At 45.2% G+C, this 19162-nt stretch overlaps 1 protein-coding gene across 2 annotated transcripts in view; it reads right to left on the bottom strand.

Moving 5' to 3' along the window:
- Window positions 1–16477, bottom strand: part of KCND3 (potassium voltage-gated channel subfamily D member 3) — a 100577-nt gene extending 84100 nt beyond the window's left edge. For both annotated transcript variants that reach the window (XM_068419364.1, XM_068419365.1), the window contains exon 1: window positions 15369–16477. In XM_068419364.1, coding sequence (XP_068275465.1) covers window positions 15369–16477 — 1109 coding nt within the window. The remainder of the gene's footprint in view (window positions 1–15368) is intronic.
- Window positions 16478–19162: the final 2685 nt, after the last annotated feature.

Raw genomic sequence — 19162 nt, 5'->3', positions numbered from 1 at the left:
TCATCTCAGATACCAGCTGTTTGCTCCGCAGAGCTGTCGCGGGGTTGCAGACTCGGCAGCGCTACAACTGCCGTAGCAGTTGAGTTGTGAGACAGCTTCTCACTTGGGTCACCTGCCATGGCTGCAGCACAAACACTTCCCCTCTCTGTAAAACAGTCCCCAAACAGAAGCACAAAATCAGGGCTCTGGTAAGGGAGAGGAGAGCAGAACGTGACTCAGATGGAAGAAAAAAAAAAAGACATTTTGGGAAGATGCATAATATGAAAAAAAGCAGCTGGAGAGGCAGAGGAAATAATGGGCCTGGCCCTTGGCAGCTCTTTTCTTCCCCAGGTCCCTAAGAAAGAGTCTTTTAGTCTTAGTAATTAGCCCCCTAAGCTTGTACTGGCACTAACGAAGATCTGGATGGGACAGAAGACAAGTGTGTTTGAACCGTGCTCCCCCTGCCCCTCCCTGCACTGAGGATAGGATGGAGGAGGACTGAGGATGATGCTTGTTGTCACTGTAGTAAAAGGCTTTTGGGAAGAAAATAAGCAATTTTACTGTGTCCCCCTTCTCCGCGTCCATGGGAAAGCTGGTGACAGTGTGGGGACTTGCAGGTTTTGCCGTGCAGATCCGTGCCGTGTCTGGGGCGGCGTGTCCTACCCCGCCGTTGGCGTGGGACCGCAGGCTCGCCGGGAGCCCCAGCCCTCAGCACCGCTAACGTGGTACCTTGTAAATGGTCGTGTGTGTCTGAAAGACAGCCCTGAGTAGTGCTTGGTTTTTAAATAGATCATTCCTGACAAAGGCCATTATTCGCAGCGGGCATAAAGCCAATATCCCTTTGGTTCGCAGATGCTCCCCGGGACGCTGCTGTCAGGCGTGGCGCATCCTGAGTGATCTGTGACCACGGGGCACTTGGCGGGGAGGGGGGCGCTTTTACTGACAGCCGCATACAGCCTCTTCATCAACGTCAGCTCTGCAATTTTAGACTCCATTTCCTACCACTCCTTGTGATACTTGGCATGTTTCAGGTGTGTGGTTAAACCAGGGTTCAGATGGTTCAGTTGCACATGGGCCCAGACACAGACTAGAAAAGCATTGCCCAGCACATGCATCCCCAGAGGGGTTTTGCCTTCCTCTCTCATGCTGACTGGTCTCAGATCAGCTTTAACTGAGTATATCAATACATGAAAAGCAATTTTTTTACATGTCTATGCACTAAAAAAAAAGATGATTTTATTGTAAAGTCCACATATGTGATACTTCTGAGACATGAATGAGGGGCAAAATATATGTAAGTCCTGTTGTGTTGCTGACTGTGGGTGCACATCTCCTGCTGCAGCTCTTCAGGCAGACCTATCTAACAGCACGTACTGAACTCTTGAATTATGCAAAAGTGTGAACACTGAGAAAGGAAAACTGTTTGAAATGATGAGCAGAGGAGAGGGACCCGTGCTTCTGCCATGTCTTTCCTCAGGGCTGCCTTTTCTATAGTGGGTTTTGTTTTCTACCACTCAGTGCTGTTTTTTTGCAAGAGGGATATTATTTTCTCCTATATCTGAATGGTAACATTAGAAAATCGCTTTGCATCAATGCCCAATCATTCAGGCCTTCAGTCTTTTATTTTATGGTTATGTTTTATCATATATAGTGGTGTGATTGCTTTTCACATCTTACATATAATCCTCAAGAGTCTTTTTCATACCCACTCAATCTGATTCACTCCCAGCTGGATGCATGTAGGGTTATGGCTCAGGATACACTCACAGTATTCATGGGATTCGAAGTTGCAGATGGGTATAAAGCAGGAAAACATAGACCTGGAGAACATCATCTATTCCATCATCTAAAATTCTGTGTGATTTTTTTCACCATTCTCTCCTTTTATCTGTGGGATGAGATTGAGTTCTTTGATATTTTATTTAGATTGCCCTGCACATGTGGAAGTAAACCCATTTGAGCTGGGTACCGATACGCTTCCTGTACGACCGCTGCCCGGTCACCTCTCTCTGGACCTCTGGCCTTCCAGCTGCGCGGTGCAGACGGTGCCTGTCTTGCATCAAAATTGTAACTGGAGTGATGCATGTGTGGGACGAGAGGGATATCTGACTGGGCATGTTTGCCTGATCATATTCCAGATAGCTGGGGATTCAGTGTGTCAGAGTTTGTTCCATCTATAAAGTTTGTTGCCCAGCAGTTGGCAACTGCTTTCGGGCATTGGGAAGAGCAGAGCATGGTAAAGAAAACTTGGGATCTCTGTCACTTCACAGCCAGAGGTGGGATCTGAGTCTCACTTGACTTTGAGAATCCTGGCACAGAGATTCATACAGCTAATTGACAAGTGGTCCTCGGGTCCTTCCCAAACGCCTGCCGAAGGGTGCTATGGGAAGCACAAAGTTATGATTTTGCCTTGCTCACATGAAGCTTTTTCTCCTGAGTCATAGTGAGAGCTCGCACAGGAGCAAAGACGCTGTTGTACTTTTGCTTATATCTTTCCCTGGTGGTAGGACCGGATGAGGGAAGTGGTCCAGCTGTCTCAAAACCCTTTCACCTTGTCCCTTGGCAGTTATATCTGGCCTTCAGAAGCCCATTGCACTAAGCCACTGTGACAGCTCATGAGGGAGAAACATTGTCCAGAAATGCAGGGCACTAGACATCCTACTGCTACGACGTGTTTTATGGTATCTCGTATCAAATGTGACTATGACCTTTAGAGAAAGAGGCGCATCTTTCCGTACAGTCCAGCAACGAGGTAGAGAACAAGCTAAGAGTAATCAATTAAACGAGACACATGAAGGTACAGGGAAGCTGGCTGCCCACTCCTGGCAGAGATACCCGACTGGCACTGCCGGTAACTCCTGCTCCATGGCTGTGCTGCACTAATGCTGTCGGTGTTCATTTGCATTAAGCTGTCTGATACAGTGAACCACGTTCAGCAAAGGTGCTGTTACTGCCCAGGAGCTGAGTGGTGTCCCGTGTGGCTGCCTGCTGATGCTTTCACTTCTTGTTTGCCTACACGTTTTCTGAAATCGCTGCTCCGAGTGCAGGGTGCATTAGCTATGCTTATTTCCTGCACAATTCCACACATCCTTGCCTGACTTGCTTTTAGTCACCAATAGTTTTCATCATAAGTATTTCACATTGCAGATAAAGCGTTTGTTGTGCACCGATGTTCAGATAAATGCCCTTTCTCTCAGTTTGAGATGATTTAATGGGTGGATTTAATTTATTGTATAGTCAAGTGCTATAGGTAGTAGATGTGCTGTCTGCCCGCTCTGTTTTGATATTGCCAGGGAAGCAGTTATTAGTGGCTGCACACAAATCCTATCCAACAGTTTTCTTAAGTGCCTTAACTACAGTGCATCTAGTACTGCGAGCTGGAAATCGCCGCTCTTTGTGGGATGTCCAGGGCAAGCACGGGTAAACACGAAAGATGAGATACGGCTCTGTGGAGGACCTGACGCCAGAAGGCATCTCCTGCCATAATGACTTTCCCATAAAAGTAGTGCATAACGTCTCCCAAATTACACCCCGACCTATTCAAATCCACAGAGCCCAGTTTAGCTGTCAGTGACACTCGTTTTTCACTGGTGTGACTCACTGACTGTAATGAAGTTACTCCCGAGACACCTTGTGATCGGAGTGGGCAGAGCCATTAAAAATTATTTACATAGATGAAATTGCAAGGGGCTGTCAAAGCTGTCAATAAAGCAGTCCTGGAAGGACGCGCGCAGCCCCAGCCTCGCCTGAGTAGCAGGTTTTATGTGCTGCAGCAGCGAGCGAAGCCCCCGGACACAGCTAACGAGGCAGCTACAGCCGCCTCCTTTGTTTCTGACAAAGAAAGAATCATAAAAGCTGCTGAAATTAATTTTCAGTTCACAGTACATTTGGTGCCAGACTTCCATGCTGCAATCATGTGAATATACGCTGACATGTACAAGTGAGCTGTGTGCGTGTTTGTTTACCCTGTGATGTGCACTTGAGGACATGCACACATAGGTTTATATATATATATAAAGACTGAACACCTGTTTTCTCCTAGAAATCTTTATCTACCCCTAAATTAGCGGATATTTTTTACTGCAAAGTTCAGATGTTTTTCTTCCCTTTTCCTCTTGAAACATTTTTCAGCTCTATTCAGATGAAAACAGACAAAGGATGGACAGTGGCAGTGTCTGAGCGTGGCACAACTCTAGGAGGTGAATAGTTTAAACAACACTTCAATATCTGCTGAAAATCTTTTGCTGGCTAAGAAAAAAATGGTAAAAATACATGTGAGTTACTATGCGGAAGACAAAAGGAAGATGTAAAGATTTTTCTTTCAAGATCTGTAGATCTATTCTCCTGTTCTGAAGTCCCATTTTCTCCTTTCTGTTCCAAGCCAACAGAATTGAAAACTATGTTAAGAAGCATGTGGGTAGGTGAGGGACCGCTCCTTACAGACTCCTGCCTTTCTGGGTAATAAATTGTCCACAAGACAGTGTGGATGTGAGATTTCCTTTGGATCATTTGGCAAAACTTCTAAATTGGCATCTGGTCTGATGTATCTTCCCAAAAGCAAGGTTGGGGTCTCAGATGGAGATCCACAGGGATGTGCCATTTCAGGAGCATTTGTTCATAGAGTCATAGAATAATTTTGGTTGGAAAGGACCTCTGGAGGTTCTCTAGTCCAGCTCTGTGGTGTCTTACATGGAGGGTAGGACAGTCCTACGTTAATGCAGAAGGAACGTTATTAGGGCATGCGTGTTTTAACAAGTCACGTTGGTGCGCATCTTTGTTTGTGTCAGAATTTGTAAAGAAAGGTCAAAACTGGAAAAGAGCCTCTACCGTTTGTTGCTTTTCTGATCCATCCTGACATCTACACCTTCGGGAACGAATCTGACAATGACCGTGGCTTTGCTGTTGAGCTACAGACATGTCTTCTGTGTGTAAACTGATGGAGCTGTTTACCTACATTTTATCTATTCAGAAGGCTTTCCCTAGGCTGGAAATCAAGCTTGTTCAATAGAGCTCATTAGGTAATGAGCTTATTCACTAAGCTCATTAGTGGTGGAATTCATCCTGCTCAGCCCTCTGCAGCCCAAAATCTTGTATCCCTTCAGCCCAGCTTACTGCTTGTTTTGACGCTTTGCAAGAGAGATAACTTCTACCTAATTTCATCTGGATGGTGTATTTTCATTGAGCAGCTGTCTTGCTGAATGAACGTTTCTATTATTTAACCTGGCCTGCTATTCCTCTGTAGCAGAAAAATATCTAAAAGGGCTGAAGTCTTTTGCATCTAGTGTGCCAAGGCTAGAATATCATACCAAGTCATTTCATGAACTGAAGCAGAGTGTCTGACTCAGTAGGACTCATCCTGTTACATGATGGATGCTCCCTGGATTGATGAACAGACGGTTAGGCAGATGTAAGTAGGCAGGAAAACGAAAGAGGCACCAAGTAAAAGTTGTGATTGCCTCCTGTGAGCTGACCGTGATTGCCCATCTGTACCCAATCTAGTGGTCTAGAGGAAGTTTTGAAGCACACACGGCAGAAGCAAGGGATTTCGTATTTTGGCTAATTATGCAGAGATGAGAGAGTGAGCTTGATAAAAAGGGTATCTCACAGGTGCAACGCTGGGTGGGAGACGGGGCTTTAAATCTTGCTGAACCAACAGCACCACTGAAACGTATGACAGTGAAGGATGTGTGTTGGCAATGATGCTTCATTGATTCACGTTCAAAGTGGTAAATTTAAGTCCTGTTTCTACTCATTTCAGACACTGATTAGAAAAAGGCTCTCATGCAGTGGAGTAACGGAGGTGTCAGAGTCTGTTAAATCGACAACAGCCTACTCCTATCTTCCCTCTGAAGAGGCAGAAAGAAGCAGTTGGAGCTTTTCTCAGTTTAATGTTGATGACAAAAGGCCAAGAAACTATGTAAACCTCAAAAGATGCTAAAACAGGATTATAGTTGAGAATGAGTTCTGAAATCAATTGCAGGGAAAGAATAAGTTTATATCTGCCTTAGCAGGTAGTGCAGCTCACCAGGAGCTGGGCTGGTGCAGAGGGCCAAGCATCCCTGCTGTACACATCTCAGGGAGGATTAATGTTAGACTAGTCCTAGTCTCATCCATGGACTGAATGCCCATTAGCAGTAAGAGCACATTAGGTGCGTTCCTGGAGTGCATCTTCTAGTCGTATTTCATCCAGAAGGAACGCAGTTTGCTTGCTCTGAAACCTCTTGGCAGTGTGAGCCAAGCTGCAGCAAGGACAAGATGATTGAGTTGGCTTTCAAAGAGCATTCCTGATCCAAACTGGGCCACTGAAGGAGATGGACTCTAGGAGAAAGCAGCTCAGAGCAGCTTTCTCTCATTTTAGCTTTCCTTTTGAAGATAGCTTGCTTCTGCCAAGCATTATGTTGCAAGAAGAGCTGGCTTGCGGTATCCTTTTCAACTGAAAAATAAAGTGCTATTTTTGTTCTTCCCATAGTAACTGTAATTAATATTTAAGGAGGATGGCTCCCTTGTGCTCCAGGTCATACAAATATAGAGAAAAGTGTGTACTGTTGATGGCGTGTTGTCCCCAAATGACACCCCAGAAATGCATGTAGAGCATACAGACATGGAGGTGAGGAGTGTGGCAAGAGGGTGAGAAAATAAGCAGAATTAAGTAATAGTAAGAAGTGTTTTCCTTAGTGCAGAGAAGAAAAAAAGGGGCTGTCTGGTTGTGGGGTGAAATCTTGTTATCAAGGCTGTGCATTTAAATATTAAAGGCTGAAAGTGACTCAAGATTTTATCATCTGTTGTTTTCACATCTGATGTGAAACCCTGTATCTCCAGGCAAGATGAGAAAAACAGCAGCAGTTTGTGTCTTTTGGATGGCAAAGGGGAGTCACATGTACCGAGAGAACAAAGCAATAAGTACGTGACAAATAATTACCCGTGATAAAAAGCTGAGGGTACTTCACAACGCGGGGGTGTGGTGTTTGATCGACAGGAGCTGTTAAACGTGAGCCCAGCAGCGTTCGCTCCGGCCTGCGGCAGGGCAGGTTGGGCAAGGTTGGGGGGCACGGTCAGTGGCAGCGACTGCTTCCCTCCATACGTATAAGATTTATTACTTGAATTATTTGACCTTGTTAGTAGGAGACTCCACAGCCCAGTTGCCCTGAGACCTCTCATCTCTCTGTTCCAGCTCATGTTTCAGGGCCCGTAGCCTGGTTCCGCAGGACTACTCTCTTTAGAAGCAAACAATCCTTCTCAAGGGCTTTCTGGGGATGTACATCAGCCAAATCTCACAAAGTCCTGAAGGCAAAAAGCTGAAGCTGATCTGTGTTTTAATTCTGCCGCAGATGGCAGGCCAAGATGAAAGCAGCAGGCTTCCCCAGGCGATGCGCTCCGTGGCCCTCCCGAACCCGCGCGGTGCAGAGCCTGCTTGGAAAACGGCTTTGAGCGGCTGCCCGCGTCGGGCTTGTTGTCCTTGCAGATGCTTTTACAGGTGAGAGATAATTCATACGCAGAGCGTCACTCTCCATCAGGAGGAGTGACAGCAGTGACATTGCCATCGCAGCGCTCGTCCCCAGACCCAAACCCCTCACGGCCCCGTGCACAAAGTAAGAAGAAGTCCACAATGTAGAGCCAGAACAAAAGAGTGAAATAACAAAAGAGCGAGGGAAAGAAAGAGCCAGATGCTCCAGCGTCATTTCTGAGGCTGCGAACCAGAACAAAAAGCCAGTGAAGACTTGCACCTTTTAAAGGAGTAATGAATTGTTTCCTCCTCTGGCAGGCAGTGATTTGACTTGCCACATGCCTCCTAGTAATTTCCCAGCAGGTTTTAATGTTGGAACAATGGCATTCTGTTAGATATTGATTTTAAAATAACTCTTCCACGCTTACTTGTAACTTTAAAAGGTGAATTACAGCCCTTGAATGTGCTCTAATGTAGTGGTGGTAAATAGTTAAATAGGCACAATCTGTTTCTGCAGAGATTGCCTGTCCAGGGGAAGGCAGAGCTCAGCTGGGCCCTGCCCGTCTTCCTGATCCACAGGAAAAACACCCAGCAGCCTGCCTGCACTGAAGGAAAACAGTAATAAATTCACAGTGGATGTGGTGCAACGTGGCAGAAAAAAATGTGTGTGCTGGATGTTGAAGCAGCGAGAGTGGGAGGGCAGTGGATAAATGACCTAGTCGTAGCTCTTTTCTTCTTCAACTTCTGCTGAGCCATGATGCTCACCGGGGGATATCGCTGCGGCTGCCAGCACCCTTCGGCGAGCCTGGAGAGGCAGCCAGGGCCGACCCATGGGTCCTCTGACCGCCAGGGTCATGCGCAAAAGCACGTTGCCAGAGCACTTCCATGAGCAGTGAAAAAGCAGCTGCCGGGTTCAGGTATCACCATTTCTGAGGCTTGTGCTGCATTAAAAATACATAAACCTGCTATGTCCTCTGATAACGTGCTGTGGCAGCTCCGTCCCTGTGTGCTTCTGCAGGGGTTGGGATGAAGGGTAGGAAGACGTGACCTGTGTTAAGTGCAAATAGCCCACTGCTTCCCCTGAAAGCAGCTGAGTTACAGGGTAACAGCGTTAATGTTCGCTGAGAGTGCCGTGGTACCCGAGAGCGGAGTCCAGCTGGAAGCGTGATGGGTGGCAGGGAAGAATGCTGGCTAATGCTGAGAAAAACTTTCTCCGTTTATCTTACACTTTTTTTTGTATTTTTTTCTTTTTTTTTTTTTAAATGAGGTGATTGCATTACAGTGCCTGGGACACTCCTCTACGGCCTAGAAATAAGCTGGTTTTGGTCACAGGTGCTCCCACATTCTGGCTTCAGCCACCCGCAATGCACAGATCCCTTAAGGAAGTGCAATAAAAATTGTTTTCCTAATGTTAAAGCGGGGCAGGAGTTTCATCCCCTGGTTTAGGTGCCCCATGCTAAATCCGTGCCAAGCAGGAATGTCTCGGTAAGGACGTGGTGTACAGATGTCACCTGTAAGGGTGAGGGTGGCTGTTGGCAGCCGTCCGGGTAGGGGACGGACCTGGGGCCGGGGGCACCGCCGAGGCACGGGTCGCTCAGAGACCCCCTGGGTGCCCGTCTCTGCTCCGCCAGTCACACTGAGAGCTGGTTCCGACTGTATGGGCTGTAATCAGCTGAGAGATGTAATTAGTTCTGGCTAATTTGTTGCAGGGCCTTTAACTTCACTTCCCCTTTCCCTGCTTTCCCTTTCCGACTGACTGTGGCTACTCTGTCCCTCATTTTCAGCTGATCTCTGTAAACTAATTACTTTTACTGGGTCAGTGCTGTTATGAAATTATCATTTTATGAGACTAAAAATAGCTCCGATCCAGTCAGCAAGCCAATCACTTCCCTTCATCTCCAATGAAAATACAATGTTATCTTTAATCTGTATTTCCCAGGCACTTACTGTGATGCAGGCTAGAAACAAAGGGAAAAAAAAAAACAGAAGAGGAGCTCAGAAAAATGTCTTAAATCAGTTGCTATAGATGCATCTCTGCCAAGGTTTCCATCGGTAAATTTAGCAGCCACGTTACAATTTTAGCCGGTACCATTACTTGGCCTTATTCAAAATAATTCACTTCTCACACAAGTTTACCTTAAAGGAAAGTTATTTTGTCTTGTACATTAAAAATGGTGTGTTTGCACATACGTGCAGCCATCACAGATATCCAAAGCCACAAAAAGCCTAAGGACAGATAATTTTTTTTTTTTTAAGAGAGAGAAAAATCAAGTGAATTCCACTTGCTCTGAGAATGAATAAAGGTATTTTAATACTTCTGGGGTTCTAGTGAATACAAATAGCTCGAAAATGAGATGCTTGCCTGAGATTTACGTCAAGATAGTGAAGGGAAAAGGTTCCATCTGTAGTTTCTGATACAAAGGCATTTCACATACTATCTGTAAATCCATTAGGAGAAGAAAATTGATACACATTTTGTATAAGATGAAGCTGGAGTCAAGAGAATGAAAGCTCAAGAAAATGGCTTCTTTGTGTAGCTCCATCAGTTCGTTGTCTGATTGGACTCCCTGCGTATTAAATTCAAGCAGTTCTTTGGCCTGTGGATATGGAATTGTTGGCAGTGTGGGAAATGGTGAGTGATGAAATTTTAGTGCCTCGCTTTACAAAGGAAATACCCCACATCTCATCCGTCTTTCTATGGATGGTGTTAAATATGCAAAGTAGTGTTTCTATTAAAGCAATTTTTCTGATTCAGTTTAATGGCAGTTGCTGAAGCACTGACACGCACGATGTGATTGCTGGGCCAAGCGGCAATCTTTCCGGAGAAGCCGGGAATGGCAGCGCTCCAGAGATGATTTATTATTTTCCTTACTTTGCAAACTCCTCTTAGTTTGCATGAAGGAGGGTGAATGAAGGTTACTATCAGCTCGAGTGGTTTCAGTACTTTGCATTGGAGAAATAACTGCAGACGTCTCTGTTCGCACGGTAGCTGGCAGCGTTTGTAAGCAACGTGGTCAGTGCTCAGTAAGTTCGTGCTAGTCCAGCTGTCAACAGTTTGGCAGCAAGTATTTCACATGCTATTTCACTGCTTAAATTTCATCTCCTTTCTTGTCCATGATTGAATACCAATAAAAAAGAAAGCCCAAGAAATGAGCAAACCAAAGAATGATGTTTCTTTCAGAGGGGCTGATCAGGTGTCAGGTCTCTCGCACTCTCTCTGACCCACGTCTTGCAGAACCGCAGGGCACCAGCTTGAACCAAGACAAACCAAAACAGACCCCTACCCCCAAATCCCTGCTCTGGAAGCACTCGGCTAATAAAAACAGTGAGGAATTTCAGATCTTGCTCCAGATCAGGCTGTTGACGTAACGAGGCCAGCACATCTGTTTTATTGACTTCCTAGCGTTAACCTGGTTCCTTAAATGGATTCTCTAGATAGGCTGTGTTGTCCAAGGGCACTGAGGCGTATCGTTCAAACTCATTGACCACTGCAGCTGAATCTGAAAGAGCGATAGCGATCTCTAAACCATTATGTTCTTGCAAATTGTAAGGGGGACAGTCAGGCAGAAGATAGATTCTCCTAGGACCACCCCGAGGGCGCTGAGCTGTGGGAGCTCAGCCTTCGTTAGGCGATAGAAAATCACACGGCGGATCCCTAAGCTCAAACCAGAACAAAATCCGTCAACAACCTCTGTCCCTTGGTCCGCGGTACCGCTGGTTTCCTGACACAAATGGCCCAGAGATCTCAGTGCCGATTCCCTCTGGGATGTACCACAGAGCATTCGCCCTTCTCTGCTCCTGCTGCTCCCAGCTGTGTGGGGATGGGGGTGCAGGCCGCAAACACTGCCTGAGACTCTGAAACATACTGCTATTGTCAGGTGGAATGAAAACAGCTATAAAAAAGCTTAGAAAAATATGTGCCCTGGGCGGAAATGTGTGGGGTTTAGTAGCACGAGAGAGGTCTCGCACCACAGCCGGGTTTGAGATGCACGCTGACGGGCAGAGAAACGTGAGGCTGCCCCATCCACAGCCAAACGCTATTTAAAAGTGAATAAAACCAACGTGCTGGTAGCAAGGTCACAAAATTTATGATAATTAAACTGTCTCTATACAGATGTAAAACTGGTCGTTATTGCATATCGAGTCTGCTAAAAACCAAGACAGGGCCATGAATGCTAACGATGGGAACCAGCACTGTGCTCCTCCGCTGCTTTCGGCAGCGCCTGCGTTAGTGAGATGGAAGGTCCTGGGGGTCACAACCTTCTGCAGAACAAAGAGAGGTGCTGGCAAAGCTAATAGGTGTTGTGGTGGTGTTTTAGACAAGGGCAAGAGAGGAGATGGGTAGCTGTTGGCCTCTTGAGAAAAATGTTTCTGCATGAATTGGATAGATGATTTTGAATTAATTTTGGATAGTTGTTTCAGTAATTCAGATTGATTTAAGATGCACCCAAGAACAATGCTTTCATTATAAAACCTCCTGAGCAAAATTTAAATCGTGCTAAATTAAAAACAGCCTCTGTTAAACCAGGGCTGGTGAGCAGAGCAGAGGGATCAGAGATGCAGGGTCAGTATAATTTAATTCCTTTGCTTTGTTTCCCATTCCAGAAAAACTATTGTACCTGTCTCCTTGGGTTGTTAACTACCTAAGGAGCTCGCAGGTCATCCTCCTTTTCTCAGAAGTGATTTGCATAGTAACCCCACCAAAAGCAGCATTTACTCTATTTTCTGCAGTGCTTCACCTTCAAGAAGAAATGCATTTTTATTGCTTTTTGTTTATGGGTCAATCTGGAAATTCAGTTGTATCCTGAAGATATTTGGCAATCTGGAATAAGAGCAGCTGACGTACAGTACAGTAGGAGAGTTGATGGTTTCCTAATGCGAGCCTTGCTTGTTTGTTCTAAGTAAACTTTCTATTTTATATTAATGGAGCTAATTTTTTAATGTCTTAATAACATGGGAAAAGTTATCCTGCGTGTTCCAAAGCACTTTTACAAAGTGCTCTGTCACAAGCAGTGGTGGAATTCGTGTCAGGGAAATGTTCACTTGTCTGAGTTTAAATCTTTTAGTGTTCAAAACAAAAAATACATACGTGCGTGTATAGATCTGCGTAAAAAACCATTGTGCTTTATAACGTTTTAAATGCTGGGTGAATTTTTAAAGGCAAATGGCAGAAAATATTTAAGATATTCAGGAAAGCTCTGAGCATTGCTGAAATGCAAGCAGCGAACTGGCAACCACTAGCAGGCAAAGCCTGACGTGTTGAGAAGCGAGTTAGGGACTTCGGCTGTGTTTTTGGCAATGTCTGTGCGACAGGAATTGCCAGTACTCTCATTAGTAACAAGATCCTTCCAAACATATTGAAATGACTTCTGAATAGAGATGTATGTGAAATATTGTATGAAAATGCCAATTTGTCAAAACGGAAAGGTTTTATGAGGAAATGAAGGGGGCCGGGGGATGTTAACCACCCCCACCACGTGGTGGGAGTCAGGAAGGTGGAAATGAGCTGAGGCCAAAAGTTTTGTTTCTAGAGTTCATGAATTTCAGTGCCATGATGCCAAGCCAGGGGTGAGAGCTGTTGCCTGAGCCAAGGGCTGGTGCTGGCACTGCCAGTGCCTTGCTCTGCCGGTGCTGTCCTTGCACCCCCATGGCTGGGACCCCACCACCGTGGTGACCAGCTCCATAAAGTGCCTCTCCGAGGAGGTCTGGCTGCGGCTCTGCGGAGCTGGTCTGCAGGAGTTAGGTTTTTATGGCTCACAGTAGCAACTTCTCTACATAGTACAGGCTTTGGGCAAACCAGTGGAGAGTGTCTGTCTTCGGGTGCTTGGATAAGGAAGCGCTAGGGACCTGCTGAACACGGTCGTAGGCAGTTGGGTGTTGTCAGAGAGCACAGGGGCTCGTCGGGGTCTGCTGGTATTGAGGTTTCTGAATTTCTTGTAAGTCTGTGATATGACACTAAACTTAGCTGATAGACTGTTTGCTAGAGACACCTATTTTAATTAAAATCCTGCAACAAAAATCCCAGATCACTAATACTAGAAGTTTAAGCTTTAAGGCTTTGACAGCATTTTATAGGTCCCTTTCCAATGAACTCTTACAAAGCCGTGTTTAAATGTCTCATTTTTAAAATTCTTGTCAACTCATTAAAGGCACTCATTCATCTATAATTTCTGTGATTACAACAGATTGAGAACACTTTAAAGTCCTCGAGAGCACTCTGGTTTGTCTATCCGTGCGTTCAGAAAGGAAGGGAAAGAGAAAGAGACCAAGTCACTGCGCTAGCAGGAATAGAGACTCAGTTGCACCACAGCCCATCTGCATGTGTTTCACAGAGGCGGTTTGTCCCCAAGTGATGCTGAACGTTGCCTTGACCCCCACTTCCCCGTCCCAAAGATGTAACAGATACACGTGGATGTGCGTAAGCGTGTGTGGGTAGGAGGAAGGTGCGATCGTTATTAAACAGCAACTAGACGATAGAACTGTATTTTCATGCATTTTCCCCTGTGGAGGGGATGGGCGAACAAGCCCCCAGGACAGGTGGCCCTCAGCTGCTCAGATACAGTGGTGGGAACCGACCAGTATGGCCCAGTCAGAATATGGAAAGCTGAACCCCAGGTTGGGGGAGTGCTGGGATCCAGAGCCCAGCTTCGATTTCTAAGCGAGCACTGAGTTCTTTTCCAGGGTAGGGACCTCAGCTTTTGCCATACAAACTTGCAAACTTTGCTTAGATGTTAAAAAGGAGGCAGAAGAGATCTCTTGGTGACTTTGACAAACATGTTCTACAGTTTCACTTAATGAAGAAATTCAGGCTTGCGGCTGTCATATGCTCAGATTCTGTGCCTTTCTGACAGCTGAATTGTGATTTTAATAATTTAAAAGTGCTACTGTGAGCCTGTCCATGTATAATAGGCACAGAGAAGTGTTTAAAATCAAAAGCAGTTTAGAGAAAAAGTGGTCACCATATCACAAGAATGAGAATTGTCTACATCTGAATATTAAACTGTGTGAACTCTCCGGTGGGAAAACTCTTGCAAAGTAACTGTAAACTTAGTGTATTGCTCTGATGTGCAGAATTAAGAGATTGCATTCGATCATAACTTTGTGACTGCCTGAAGCAGCAGCCTGTGATGCCTGCTTGCTTTTACATAACCCCGTTAGGGTGAGGGTTTGGTCATTCTGCTTACAAAGGTTTTAGTCTGTTGCTCAAATCTATAATCTCAGTAGAAACATCTGTAAGACAGAAATGAAATATAAGGGAAAGAAGTGCCCTCCAGACTACATTTCCTTTGCTTTGATATCATTATCTTTGTACCTGTCCCTGGGAATGCTTGAAATTCTACTGCAACTGCTACAGCATACTCATATTGTTTTTTAAACTCACAACTAAGCACAGACAAGAAGCCCATATCCTGCTCAATTAAGTAAAAAATACATCAAGTCCTGGAGTGTTTTCAGGAGTATAGCAGCCCACAATATCCATTTGAATTCAGCAAATCGGTAATTCCTGGCATGTCAAGTGAAGAAACAATGACCGACATCGCAAGAAGAGACAACACAGACACCAGCAACCTCGTGTAAAATCTATGGCTCGAACGCATGTCTGAAAAAAGCATAAGCTCTAGTTGCCAGCTCCCTTGCACTCATGTTAACTTTTCTCTCCTGCAGAAGGAGTGCGAAACAGGACCTGCTACTCCTCAGCCTTGCTCCTCCTGCACTCATTTACCACTGTGCCAAGCATTTGTCGAGCGGGTGTGAGTGCTTTTTCTGTTTTATACAACTACACATAAGCATAAATTGCAGAAGTTGTAAGGCAAAGCACAATCGAGCCCTTAACAGTTCCAGCCCCTTTTCAAACATGCACCCAGGAAAATGCTTAGGCGTAACTCAAGTCAAGCTCCTAGTACATGCTTGCCTGCTGCTCAGTAAAAGAAAGAGTAATACTCACCCCAGCGTTGTCATGGTTACAATAGTGTACCAAAAGGAAGCAGGAATACTGGTGAATTTGCTTGCTGAGGACCCTTTCTCTGCATAAAACATCACAGTTGCAAAGATGATGATTGCCATTGTGAGGGAAAAGAGTAGAAAGCCAAGCTCGGAGGCACAGCTCTTCAAAGTGTAGCCCAAGATTCTTAAGCCTTGGGAATGGCGAGAGAACTTGAAAATCCTGAAAACCCTAAAAACCCTTAGTGTCACAAAGGCTCCGCTGACGTCCTCATTGTTGGTCATCACCAAGCCAATGTAGTACGGCATGATGGCCACCACGTCAATGATGCTCATCACACTTCTAATGAATCTGTAGCGACTTGGGGCCGCAAAGAGTCTCAACAGATACTCGACTGTGAAAATCATCACGCAAGCCGTGTCCAAGCAAAAGAAAGCCACAGCATATCTTTCCCCACATGGAAGCTCCTTGTTTCCAGGCACTGTGCCACAAGGGACAGTTTCCACGACATTAGTGATCACAGAGACAGCAATGAAGAAACCGGTGACATAGTAAAAGACTAAGGCTAAGGTGCTGGTGTGGGGGTTCTCGAAGGCTCGCCACATGGTCTGCCGGAAGCTCAGGGATGGCATGGACCCTTCTTGGTTGTTTTCTGAGTCATTGTCATCCATCAGCCGCTCCGCGTTTTCTCGCTTTCTGTCTTTGTACTCTTCGTAGCAGCAGTCCCCGATGATTTCAGGGAGGATTCCATAGAAGGCAAGCTCTTCGTCATAAGCAGAGATGCACTCGTACCTGGGATAGTGCAGCTTGCCAGTTCTATAAAAATTTAAGATGCACCTAAAGACCTCGGGGTCCCGGTCAAAGAAGTACTCCTTAGTGTCTTCGTTGAAGAAGAACTCCTTCTCGGTGCTACCCAGGAGAGTGTCCGGGTATCTCTCCAGTGTAGTCCTCCAGGTCTGGAAACGCCTGCCACTCACATTGAGAATGATCAGCTCATCCTGCCTCTTGTTTTTCTCCGTTGGAGCCAGTGGCATGGGACAGTTGGCCACTGGCATCCATCCTATGGCAGCTGCCCTGGCAAAGGGCAACCATGCTGCTACTCCTGCTGCCATGATGACCCCAGGCCTTGTTAGTGGAGAGGACAGTTAGGCTGCTCCTGAGACCTGTTGGAAGTCAGATCAGTTCCATCTAAAATACAAAACAAAATAAAAACACAAGACACAGTCAAGCGGGGTGTCTTGCTCCGTTGTGTTAGAGAGTCCCACACCAGTACGTACACAAGAAGTTAAAACAACTGCCTTGCCCTCATCTCCCATTTGAAGAATGATGTTAAACAAGGCACAGGATAATCGGCTCAGCAGGGTTATGGCATTATTATAGATTGAAATCTTGAATAGCAAATGATTCCTCATTAAAAACATTTTAAAAGTAGCATAAACACACTAATTTATATTTGCTTCCTAACAAACAAGACTAATCCATAATTCCCCAGGTGTAAGCCTCATGTGCTCATCAGTTTAACTACAGCTGTCAAGAAAGAGCTGGGAACTCCAGTGAAATCAGCTTGCAGTTCACCCAGAGAAATTGTACGCCGTGAGAAACCTCGACTGGGCTGAGCTGGGTTTCCAGTTTTAAAAAAGTTCCATACGTAATGAATCCTGCACTAAGAACATTTCAGTTAAAGAAACAGAAAATCTGCTCTGTTTTTTGTTCGTTTTCTTCCACCTTTAATTGAAGACCTGGCCTCAGCAGCAGTTTTTTGCTGGTCTCTTTCCTTTAGAGATGGGTTTTACTCTTGTGAAATACTGCATCCCTCCACCAGACCAGAGGGAGATTCTGACTGTCAGGGAAACATTGCTCAGAATACCTGCGCATCCCGGGTGTGAAAGCTGATGGATTAAGCTGCCAGCTGAATACCAATTACATCAGAGTGAGGGAAGCCTCCAGAGCTGGACAACTTCCTTCCAGCAGGAAGATACCTTGGTTATTTCCTAGCTAAAAGAGGCAGGAGTCCTTCAGCCGAAGAACTGAAGAACTATTAGGTTGAAAGGAAATATGTTCACTGCACTCTTGATTTGTATAGGAAAAATATCCCAAGTTGTCCAGGTCCTCAGCCACTGGAAGCCAACATTCTCTTGAAATTAGAGTAGTTATTGTGGTTCTGATCTAGCCGTGAATTTTCTTTTTCTTTTTGGCCTTTGATTAGAGTTCTTACAACATGTAACTTTTGTTTTAACTTGTATTTGCTTTCACTTCCCTGGTGTTTTTCTGACTCTACCATAAAATTAGCTGGAGAAAGGTGCCATTATCGTATAAGATGCATTAGGGGCCCTATCAAAAGTCGATTTATCAATGGAAATTCCATTGATTCCACTGACTCAGGCCCTCAAAGCTTAATTATAACCTTTACATGGTATCATTCTAGGCAGTTTTATGGTGAAGTTTTTTAATTATATGAAAGCTGCCATTCCAGCCAGTAAGGCTGCAGCATTATTGATTTCTACAGGCCATCAAAATACTGCATAAAAAATGATGGAATCAATCTGTGGTGAAAATTACTAAACTGCTCACAGAAACGCTCTTCCTCTTCAGGACGCATTAACGTTCATCACCTTAATGTGGAGAATCTTTCCATGCAATTTTACTATCCAAAGGACAATCGAAATCCCTCGTGCAAGCATCTTACTGCTGCTGGAAGAGATTTTGTAATTACGAAGCATGTAATAATCCATAGTGATGCTTATCCCAAGGAGACACTTTGCTTATACACATGGCACTGGAGCAAACATCCCACAATATTTTCCTATAAAGGATTGTTCAATATTACTACGCACCATTTTTTTCTCTCCCCCTAAAGAGGGGATTTATTGCGTTAATAGTGCCAGACTGACAGCCCTGGAGACCAGGCTCTTCCGTCGGTGCGGGGAAGAGGCAGAGCACAGCCCTGCGAACTTTCTCTGCACGACTTGGAAAATGTGCCCCAGTGTTCAGCTGAAAGGCAGTCCCCAGGGCCCGGGGGCTCCGACGGCAGAGACGCCGAGTTCCTATGCCAGCAGGGGCAGATCGTTTAACTTTTATGAAACACTGCGTTAAGAACAGGACTGTAAGACAGGAGGCAGCAAAATGACAACCATTTCAGTCATTAATCACCAAATATATACAGGCAAATAACTAGGAGACCAAGATGGTGCATCCTGTTCCTGGTTTCCCTGCTGGTAAACTGTCTTCTCTGCTTTTTCATTTCAATTAGTGACACCACCACAGTCATTCTGCCAGGACTGACTGGCATCGTACAGTGACCTGACCAGCTACAGTACGCTGGATCCTCATCTCTCCGATTTCCCAGGGGAACCTCGTTAGAAATCTCTTCTGTACTTTTATAACTTTGGTTGTAAATTCCAGGTTACCTACATTAGCTGCCGAGGCACTATAAATACTTCACATATAATTGTTCTAATAAAGCGCTGGTAACTCATAAGTGACTTACACATTTTTAAATCAATTTTTAAAGACAAAATGGGTCCTTCATGCTGGCAGTGTATGTGGGGAAGCTATAAATATCTCGGCTATGAAATGGACAGGAGATTGAAGCAAAAGAGAAAGAGAGGGGTATTCTTCTGTGGAAGTTCTCATTTCTCTGTGACAGAGATGTAGCTGGTTAAGAAAACTTAGTGCACGCAGCTTAATTTTCAAAGTTGCGTTAAATCTGTCCCATTGGATCCTCAAAATATGCAAAAAGAGTCTTTTTGAGCTATGAATTGTCTGTGTGTGAGGAAGGACTGAGAGGGAGAAGAGGC

This window comes from Nyctibius grandis, chromosome 27, assembly GCF_013368605.1.
Source record: "Nyctibius grandis isolate bNycGra1 chromosome 27, bNycGra1.pri, whole genome shotgun sequence".
NCBI lineage: Eukaryota > Metazoa > Chordata > Aves > Nyctibiiformes > Nyctibiidae > Nyctibius > Nyctibius grandis.
Note: the sequence above shows the minus strand (reverse complement) of the source record. Positions and strands in the feature narration are given on the sequence as shown.